At 39.8% G+C, this 11,615-nt stretch overlaps 1 protein-coding gene across 1 annotated transcript in view; it reads right to left on the minus strand.

Moving 5' to 3' along the window:
• Positions 1 to 11,615, minus strand: part of LOC115222053 (glypican-6) — a 46,906-nt gene that overhangs the window by 10,264 nt on the left and 25,027 nt on the right. Inside the window, exon 3 of the mRNA XM_029792157.2 lies at positions 363 to 528. Within this exon, the coding sequence (XP_029648017.2) occupies positions 363 to 528 (166 nt within the window). The remainder of the gene's footprint in view (positions 1 to 362; positions 529 to 11,615) is intronic.

Consider the following 11,615-nt stretch of genomic DNA (forward strand, 5'->3'; position numbering starts at 1 on the left):
AGTGTTTAGTGTCATCTACTGGTCACGTGTTCAAATCCTGATGGAATCTGTCACCATAAATACCAGTGGTATTCTGGGGTTGACTGACCTTGTTTCTTCAATAATAAGTTCTGTGCTGAAACAATATTAGATTTATGTGACTAGACTGGAATATAATCAAAAGCAACCCAACCATGACCACCTCTTTTACTCAGCCAAAGTGTAACTAGGACTACATTATCTAATATGTTGTTCCTTCCTTAAATACTGGAGGTGATTCAAGGCAGATTTAGCTGCTATTGCAGGCATGCTGCACAACCACATAGAAGTTGTCCTGTTAAACATAAAAAAAAAGGAAACTGGTGAGGAGAGCGAAGCCTTACGTATATAAGCATTCCACACATCGTTGAACTGTTTGTGATAAGGCTGACATGCTTCAATGGTTTTCATACAATAGTTTGTGCAGGGTTTCTTGTGAGGAACTTGGTTACAGCGCTGGCAGTACATCATCTGCGCCAGACTGCGAGCACAGCGCTTGGTTGGTTCAATCTGCAATGAAGAGACAAAACATTTCATCAGAAGAACGGCACATTATAACCTCCATCACCAATCACCATGACCACCACAACCACAACCACCTCCAATGTCATCATCCCAACAAAGGCAACCATCATCAACACCATAATCACTCCAGCATCTTCACAACAAGCATCAGCATCACATCAATAATTACTGTCGTCGTCAAAATCAAATTCGATGACTGGCATCCGTGCTAGCGGGGTGCAGAGAGCACCATACAAGGGTGATCGTTGACAGAGCGGCTAACCGGCTTCCGTGCCAGTGGCATTCGAGTGTGATCATTACCAGCGGCCCCTTATTGGCACTTGTGGCCGTGCTAGTAGGGTGCCAAGAGCACCATCCGAGCGTGATCGTTGCCAGAGCAGCTAACTGGCTCCATGCCAGTGGCACGTAAAAGGGCACCATTTGAGCATGATCATTACCAACGTCGTAAAAGGGCACCATTTGAGCATGATTGTTACCAACGTCTCCTTACTGGCACCTGTGCCGGTGACATGTGTAAAAAGATTCGAGCGAGGTCATTGCCAGTATCGCCTGACTGGCATTAGGAAGGGCATCCAGCTGTAGAAACTCTGCCAGATCAAGATTGGAGCCTGGTGCGGCCGTCTGGTTCATTAGCCCTCAGTCAAAATCGTCCAACCCATGCTAGCATATATATGCCTCAAACCGCATCATTATCATACCACCATCACCGTCAACTTCCCCATCGAACCGTTTCTGCTTTGACCCTTTAGCATTTAAACTGGCCCCAGCTGGAGCAAGTATTCTGTTTTATATCAGACTGGACAGATCTGACCTCTCATACCAACCCTACAATGTCATCCTAAAAATAAACAATCCCATCATTGAAATCTCCAGGATTAATTCAAAGCAATGTAAATAAGAATTACATTTGACAGAGCAGTCTGAAGAATCTGAAAGGTTAAACTAGCAAAAGAGTTCTGCAAAGATTTCCCAATGTTACAAGAGGCCACTGGAATGGATTGTTGGTGTCTTGCAGAATGCCACGAGTGATTCCAGTATTTCAAACTGAGAAGAATATTGACCGAAGATGGATAGCCTTCCATGGCAGCAGACAACAACCACATTGTGAAAGTTTCTGAGGAATTAAGCATTGGTAAAAGTTGGTGCCACACGATTTGAAAAGAACGAAGATACATCACGTTGCAACAAAATTTGTGTCACATCTTAGTCGATTTTTGTAATTTTTTCAAGACTTATATATGTCCTGATACCGTCGGGATCTACAAATCAAATTTGAGCGCAATCGGATGGAGGATGTCCAAGATCCTAGAAGACACACAGACAGACAGAACGGATTTTATATAATAGATATATATATATATATATAATTGGTATTATCTATAAGTTGATGATTGAAAGGAATCTATTCCTCCATTTTCTTATTTTGTATTATGAATTTAAGGTAAAACATTTTACCTTCGCCCATCTAATACAATAAATGAACTAATTGCATTGCAATTGTAAGCATTTATGTATTAGCCTTTTTGGGTACTTCACTGGCAGTATATTGGATAAATGATATCCCATAGTGGGTTACACTCATAACCCCTATCTCACTTTGTATATATATATATATATATATATATATATATGTGTGTGTGTGTGTGTGTGTGTGTGTTATGATCATGAGATTAGCATTAGCTTATCTCACTCTCTCTCGTGGAACCCTAGGGTTCCAGGGAATCCTGATTGAGAAATGATGCTCTAACCAGCAGACTACACATCTCCCCACACTGGATGCCTAAAAGATAAACCTAAAGCAGACACTATATATCATAACAATGGCCCCCTAATCGTGCATAAGTCTCTATCGAAGCACACACACACCTCTCACTGCCATGTTACCCCTGCAGACTTCATTTTGGTCCCCAAACTTAAAATCCATCTTGAAGGGTCAACAATTTTAGATGATAGAAAAAAACTGAAGAGAGTTCACTAAGAGAGAACAACACACAAGCCCCGAACATGTGGAATCATAGAATGTGTCGCAAAACGGCACCGATGGGGGGGGGGGCGGTTTAACACGAGAGGATTGTTAAGAATGGAAGGAAATGTTTATGCACACACATTAGGAAGGGCATCCAGCTCTAGAAGTGATGGCAAAACAGATAATGGTGGTAGTGGTGATTGTGGTGGTGGTGGTGGTGGTGATGATGATGGTGGTAGTGGGGTGATGATGGTGGTGGTGGTGGTGGTGATGATGATGATGGTGGTAGTGGTGGTGATGGTGGTGATGATGATGGTGGTGGTGGTGATGATGATGATGGTGGTGGTAGTGGTGGTGATGATGGTGGTGATGATGGTGGTGGTGGTGTGGTGGTGGTGGTGGTGGTGATGATGATGGTGGTGGTGATGATGATGATGGTGGTGGTAGTGGTGGTGATGATGATGGTGGTGGTGGTGGTGGTGGTGATGATGATGATGGTGGTGGTAGTGGTGTGATGATGATGGTGGTGGTGGTGGTGATGATGATGGTGGTGGTGGTGGTGATGATGATGATGGTGGTAGTGGTGGTGATGATGGTGGTGGTGGTGGTGATGATGATGATGGTGGTGGTAGTGGTGGTGATGATGATGGTGGTGATGATGATGATGGTGGTGGTGGTGATGATGATGGTGGTAGTGGTGGTGATGATGGTGGTGGTGGTGGTGGTGGTGATGATGATGGTGGTGGTGGTGGTGATGATGATGATGATGGTGGTAGTGGTGGTGATGATGGTGGTGGTGGTGATGATGATGGTGGTGGTAGTGGTGGTGATGATGGTGGTGGTGGTGGTGGTGATGATGATGATGGTGGTGGTGGTGGTGATGATGGTGGTGATGATGACAAAAATGCATCTCCATATATGTGCTTATGTGTTTGCATTTAACACTTGTATTCTATGCTAGCATGATGTGTGTGTGTGTGTGTGTGTTTAATAACAGGCCATATGTTGGTTGGTTGGTTAATTTCTGCAGTCACGCTTTACATTGTGTGTGTGTGTATAGAGAGAGAGACAGATAGATAGATAGAAAGATAGACAGAGAGAGAGAGCGAGAAAGATAGACAGAGAGATAGAGAATGATAGATAGATAGAAAGATAGACAGAGAGAGAGAGAGAAAGATAGATAGAGAGAGAGAATGATAGATAGAGAGAGAGAAAGAGATTTTGCAAAGATAGATTTTCGATGGAGTAGATTGTGATTATGTTGATAAAATCTAGAAAAAAAAGAAAAAAAGCAACACATATTTATTGCAAACTTATAAATGATGAATAGGTTTTATTTACTTTTTGTGAAGGCAATAAATATTTTACTTTCGAAAATCAATATTCATAATTTTACAGAATCACCAAGAAATTTCATAAAAGTTGAATAATTATTATTGAATGAATGCCATATTTGCTGATGATAACTCAGTGTCGAAAATATAAGTCCAAAGGTCCCCCATCATATGATGATGAGGAACACTCTAGTATATGTGTGTGTGTGTGTGTGTATGTATATATATATATATATACATACATACTCAAGTATTTTTAGACTTCTTAAATTAATTACTTTAATTTCAAATGTTATTGGAATACCTTCGGTAATCTTATAATAAATCTCCCAGGTTGAATAATTTGAAGGAATTCCACTTCAAAACAAATACATACGCACACACACACATATCTATATACATACACACATATACACACACACAGCCATACACACACACACACACACATATAAATAAAGGGTAGCATATTGGTTGAGATGGAGAAGTTGTAGGAGTCATGGAGAGTTCATGGAAGTCATTGAGAGTTTGTGTTTATTGGAGTAATTTGAAGTCTGTCGTGTGAAGACAGTTGTTTGTGTCCCTGCTTCATGAAATCTGTATATCCAACGTAGAGAAGGATATAAAATTATGTAAGACTTGCTGCCATGTAAAAAGGCACCAATTACACTCTTTGGAGTGGTTGGCACTAGGAATGGTATCCAGCAGTAGAAATTGAGCCTGAATAGAAGAAACGGAGCCTGGTGCAGTTCCAGTCAAACCATCCAACCCAGCCTGGAAAACGGATGTTAAATGCTGCAGCTGATGACAATGATGATGGTGATGATGATGAATGACTGAAAATTTAATCTAAACTCTCGTGTCTCATGTTTGTGCAACAAACACGAAACAGGAGAAAAGACGAGAAACAGGTTACATTTTTTTTCCGTACTTTTTCCCCAGGATTCTTTAATTTCCAATGTTTTGTTTTAAGAAATAGGAACAAAGTAATTTCCAAAAACGAATTAAAATTTAGGGTGTGTGTGTGGGGGGGATGGATGATTATTCTGAAATTCCTGTTTTTTGGGAAATTATTATTTTTTTCCCCCCCATAAATATAAAGCTACACAACACAATGTAACTCTTCCTTTTGCAAGATGGTCGTATGTGATTTAAAAGAATTTGGTTGCTATGTCTGGCAGATTGAATGGCTCCACAAAGGCTTCTTTGGTTCACTATATTCTAAAGATACACACTTCATTACCAAAATTTTTATTCAGGTCTACAAGCATTTACACACACACACACACATCCAGATCCTTGCCACCCCCACCCACCATGTGTTTCTTTCATATCTCTTGTTCTTGTAATGTAGGCCAGCCCTGGCCCACCTCCCCCTAAACAACCCACTTGATCACCCTTACTACTCTGTCCCTCCCCTCCTCACTCACCCCTGACACTAATCCCTTTCCTGTCTTCTTCCCCAACAATGTCTACTCTGTTATTCCCCCCCCCACCACCATCCTCACAACCAATCACCCCCCCACCGCTTCATTACTGCACCACCACCCCCGCACTGCATTACACACCCTCTCTTCTATTTCCCTCACTTACAGAAGCTCTTTTAGGCCCTTAATCTTGTAAGTTGCAAGGTGACTTAACTAGTGTCAGGGAGATAAAGAAGAAAAATAAAAAAAGGAAAAAGAAAAAAAGTCCCTGCTGCCAATCCGATCCCTAAAATGGCAGGTGTCTGGTGGAGCATCCAGCTGTAGAAATATGGACAAAATTTAAGACTCTCACTCATCAGAGCCCGATAATGTGTCCAACCCATGCCAGCATGGAAAACAGATGATGAACAACAAGGATGATGATGTGCACACACACACACACACTCGTATCTACATACATCTTTATCAATCTACCTATCTATATATAATCATATATCTATATATAATCATATATCTATGTATAATCATATATCTATGTATAATCAAAATAAGCAACAAGGATATCCAGAGGTAATGCAGTACGATTGTTTCATGCAACTCCATTTAATTGAACAATGCAATCATTACATCAATTTGAAATGTAGAGCAATCTTCAGCTGCACAAAAATATAGAATTTAGTTGAATTCCAAGGACTCATTTGTATAATTTTCTTTTTATCCAAAATCGCAAAGAAGATAAATAGATAGACAAAGAACATGTTTTATCAACAACATCAACTGTTCCAAATTGATGTAATAATTGCATTTTTCAATTAAATGGAGTTGCTTGAAACAACCATACTGCATTACCTCTGGATATCCTTGTTGCTTATTTTGATTTTAATCACTTTATTTTAAATTATATGGATAATACCATACTAAATTCTGGTGCCTTTAACTTAAGTACCATATTCATCTGAATCTAAATTATACTGAACTTATATATATATATATTATATATATATATATATATATATATATATATATATATATATATATATATTATATATATATATATACATATATCTTGCTATAAGAAGGGTTGCTGAAAAGTCCCTGGCTTTAAGGCCTGATTGGGGGGCCTACCTTCTGAACTCTTTGACAGGGCTTAGAAAAATTGAAGAACTACTGCAATAAGTGCATGGATCTGAGAGGGGAATATGTTGAATAAAATCATAATTAACTGATCCTCTTCTATTTTCTTTCATCCAAAGCCAGGAGCTTTTCAACAACCCCTTACGTATATATATTTTTTTTATTCTTAAACAAAATATTTATTGATAGTGACTTTGAAGATTTGGCTGGCTGAGCCGTTCTTGAAACTGGCTGAAATTTCGAAGTCACTATCAAAAACATTTTTGTTTAAGAATAATAAATTTGTACTCAACAAAAGTACAGAGTAACCCATCAGATTACCATAAAATTGTTTTTATTAAAACTGAACATAAAAACATTCATACATATATATAGATATATATAGGCACAGGCGTGGCTGTGTGGTAAGTAGCTTGCTTCCCAACCACATGGTTCCAGGTTCAGTCCCACTGCATGGCACCTTGGGTAAGAATCTTCCATTACAGCCTCGGCTTGACTAAAACCTTGTGATTGGATTTGGTAGATGGAAACTGAAAGAAGCCTGATGTAAAAAGCACCCACTACACTCATGAAGTGGTAGGCATTAGGAAAGGCATCTAGCTATAGAAACATTGCCAGATCAGACTGGAGCCTGGTGCAGCCTCCTGGCTTCCCAGACCCCGGTCTAACCGTCCAACCCGTGCTAGCACAGAAAACAGATGTTAAATGATAATGATGATACATATATAGATATATATATATATAGAGAGAGGGGGAGAGTGAGAGAGAAAGATATGTATATGTTTGTGTTTGTCCCCCCTACATTGCTTGACAACCGATGTCAGTGTGTTTCCATCCCCTGTAACTTAGCGGTTCAGCAAAAAAGACTGATAGAATAAGTACTAGTCTTACAAAGAATAAGTCCTGGCGTTTGATTTGTTTGACTAAAGCCAGTGGTCCAGCATGGCCACCGCCAAATCACCAAAACAACTAAATGTATATATATATATATATATATATATATATATACACACACACACACGCACGCATTTATATATCTATACACACACATTTATCTACACACACACACACACACACACACATTCAACTTTGTTTTTGAAATTTAGACGTTTGTCTTTTACCTGTATTTATCCTGTATTTTCATCAAACTGACACGGATGCCAAAACCGTTCTTTTGGATTATCCTGATTGGGATTACTCAGGATCTAATACTTGTATCCATGCATGTGTGTGCGTGTGTGCGTGTGTGTGTGCGTGTGTGCACGCCTATATATGTTTGTGTTATTATAATGATTCTTCCTCTGTGCTTTTTTACATATGGGCATAACCGCCCCCCCCCACCTCAGCCTGCAACTCTTTCCCCTTCTATCCCAGCCGACACCCTGTTCCCCCACCAACCCGCCTTTTATATAAAACTAATTCTCATTCTACCCCTCCCCCCACCCCACCTCGGTGTATTTATTTAGATAACAAGCAAAGAAAAATAATATCCCAGATTTGCATTTTGAGATTGTTGCTGTTGTTGTTGTTGTTGTTGTATCTCTGCAACAAAACCTTCACTGATTCCACCTCATCCTGAAAGCGAAGAACTCAGGTCTTTTATGTTGTTGGATTCTGTTGTTTTTTTTTTTGTTGTTTTTTTCTCTCTGTGAAAACAACCCTGAGATAACAGAACTGGCTGCTGTTTGGCATTATTATCAGTTCTTTATCAGAGAGGGAGAGAGAGAGATTAGAGAGTGTTTGCCCCCACTTACCTACAAGCCAGGGGATTTAACAAAAACCTTGTAAAGATTTTCGGAATGTTTAAAAAGATTTTCCTTTATTTATTTATTTTTTTTTTTTTTCACGTTCTTTAATTTTGTTATTTTGTTTTTTAACCCAAAACAAGAATCTTTAGAAGTTTCTGGAATTAGGTAAGAAAGATTAAGGGAAAGATAGCAGTTTTGGCAGAGGAACGGCTCCTGATGTGGTTTACACAAACAGATTTACTACGACGAGTGCACGGCTGGTGCTATCTTTAGCTTGTTAGATGAATCCCTTTCCTCAGAGGAACGGTTGCTGGAAGATAATTGGATGAATGGTTAGTGATGCCGTTAACCTTCAGACTTCATTCAATGTTGCAAGTGTGCGTGCATGCGTGTGTGTGTGTGTGTGTGTGTGTGTGTGTTTTAGTTGGAGATATTTTATACCTCATTACTCAAAGGTTTTCTCCTTAAAGGCAATCCTCAGGCAGACACTGCAGTAAGTAAAATATTCAGGTACAGAGGGAGGTGATACATCATTACATCATGTGCAGTCATGCTGGAGCACTTGTCATGAATATGCACACACATACACACACAGTTCCTGGCTTTGGGTGAAAGAAAATATAGGAGGATCACTGAATTATGATTTTACTCAACATATTCCTGGAGTGGTTGGCGTTAGGAAGAGCATCCAGCTGTAGAAACACTGCCAGATCAGACTGGAGCCTGGTGCAGCCTCCTGGCTTCCCAGACCCTGGTCAAACCGTCCAACCGATGCTAGCATGGAGAACGGACGTTAAACGATGATGATGATTCCCCTCTCAGATTCATACACTTATTGCAGAAGTCCTCCAGTTTCTTTTAACCCTTTCATTACCAACCCGGCTGAAACCAGCTCTGGCTCTTTAATACAAATGTCTTGTTTTCATAAGTTTTGAATTAAAATCTTCCACCAAACCTTAGTCACAATTTATGTTCCTAATACTAGCTTAATGATAACTAAGTTATTTTAATAAATTCTTTGTTGTATTTAAAGTAATTGAAAGAAATACAGAGCATCTCAAAATAAATACAATAACGAAAGGGTTAAACCCTGTAAAAGAACTCAAAAAGTTGGGCCTCCAACCAGGGCCTTTTGCAATACCCTTAAAGCCAGAAACTTTTCAGCACACCCTCATGTGTGTGTGTGTATATATATATATATATAGTATTAATAAAATAGATGGAATAAAAGATTTAATTTAGTACAACACGTTTTGGCCCATTCTGGGTCTCTTCAGATATATAAATAACAAAATAAAAAGTTCTGAGTTCTTTTACAGGAAATTACTATTGGTAAATCTCTCGAGAGATATTCAGCAACAGTACTTTGCAGTAAAGATTGTTTGCCAACATAACATGGCAGTCCTGGTTTAGGACGAATGTTACTGTAATATATATATATATAAAAAGCACCATCTGAACGTGGCCGATGCCAGCGCCGCCTCGACTGGCTTCTGTGCCGGTGGCACGTAAAAAAGCACCATCCGAGCGTGACCGATGCCAGTACCGCCTTGACTGGCTTCCGTGCCGGTGGCACGTTAAAAGCACCAACCGATCGTGGCCACAGCCAGACTCCCCTGGCACCTGTGCCGGTGGCACGTAAAAAGCACCCACTACACTCATGGAGTGGTTGGCGTTAGGAAGGACATCCAGCTGTAGAAACATTGCCAGATAAGACTGGAGCCTGGTGCAGTCTCCTGGTTTCCCAGACCCCAGTTGCACCGTCCAACCCATGCCAGCATGGAAAGTGGACGCTAAACAATGATATATATATATATATATATACACACACACACACACATGGTCTAGTGATGTGTATGGATGAGGGCTGCTGCATAAAGAAATGCTGATTTCTAACTGTGGTGGGAGCCTGTGGAAGAGGTAGACTCAGGAAGAGATCGGACGAGGTGGTGCAGCATGATCTTTGAAAGTGGGGTCTCACGGGGACAAAGTGATTGAGACCTTTGGTGATTCAAGCCAAGTGAAGTTGCAGCTGTGGCCAGTGCTGTTGACATGTAAAAGGCACTCATTGCACTCTTGGAGTGGATGGCGTTAGGAAGGGCAAGCAGCCATAGAAACCAAGCCAAATCAGACTGGAATCTGGTGCAGCTCTCTGGCTTACCAACTTCAGTCAAACCATCCAACCCATGCCAGCATGGAAAGCAGATGTTAAATGATGATGATACATTTATATATACACACACACAGACATCATATCAGGTATGGCTTAGTGGTAAAGAATTTCATTTGCCAGCCATGCAATTTCAGGATCAGTTCCACTCACTGGGCAAATGGCATCTTTTATTATAGCCTTAGGTCAAGCAAAGTCCAGGAAGTGGATTTAAGAGATAGAAGTCGAGGAAAACCTGCTGAATCATCATCATCATCATTTAACGTCCGATTTCCATGCTAGCATGGGTTGGACGGTTCGACCAGGGTCTGGGAACCCAGGAGGCTACACCAGGCTCCCGTCTGATCTGGTAGAGTTTCTACGGCTGGATGCCCTTCCTAACGCCAACCACTCTGAGAATGTAGTGGGTGTTTTTTATGTGCCACCGGCACAGGGGCCAGAGCAGGTTGGCAAATGGCCACAATCAGTTGGTGCTTTTACGTGTCACCGACTTTGATTAGAGGTCGTGTTAACCTAATGGAGGGATGGTTTCATCCTAGGAAACACTGGTTCAATCCTTAGGTCTTTTTCGGGGGGAATTAATTTCCTTAAAATAATAGGTAAACATACAAAAAAAAAACATATATTCATATAAAAGAAGAAAATGGAGATGGGGAAATTAATAATTGTTCTTTATTAACAGCAAATTAATCACCATCTCAATTTGCTGTTAATAATAAACAATTATTAATTTCCCAACCTCCATTTTCTTCTTTTATATATGTATATATATATGCACATACATTTACACACGTGTTTGTGTATAATTGCATGTCTGTACACACACATATTATTTATATGAAATGTAAATGTGTGTGTATATATCTATATATATATATATAAATGTGTATGTATGTGTATATATATGTCAACACCATTTTAGATTTTCATACAAAAACCATGGAAAATGATAATTATGGAACGGCAAAATCAGCTGCCACAAAGATTACACCATTCCTGCTTGCAGACAAGGAATCCCAAGTTAGCTTTGGTTGTAGATAAGAACACATGCATACATAAACACACACACACACACACACACACACATATATATATATATATATATATATACACCCCTCCACACAGACAAATACACATATTATTAAAACACACACACAAACACTTCCATGGAAACACATACTCAGATGCATACATGCACACGTACATAAACAAATACACACACACACACATGTGCTTATGAATAATTTAGCGTTACTGTTAATGATTTCCAAAGCTGAAGAGGTGTCTAATGTCCTG

Source organism: Octopus sinensis, linkage group LG19 (assembly GCF_006345805.1).
Source record: "Octopus sinensis linkage group LG19, ASM634580v1, whole genome shotgun sequence".
Lineage (NCBI taxonomy): Eukaryota > Metazoa > Mollusca > Cephalopoda > Octopoda > Octopodidae > Octopus > Octopus sinensis.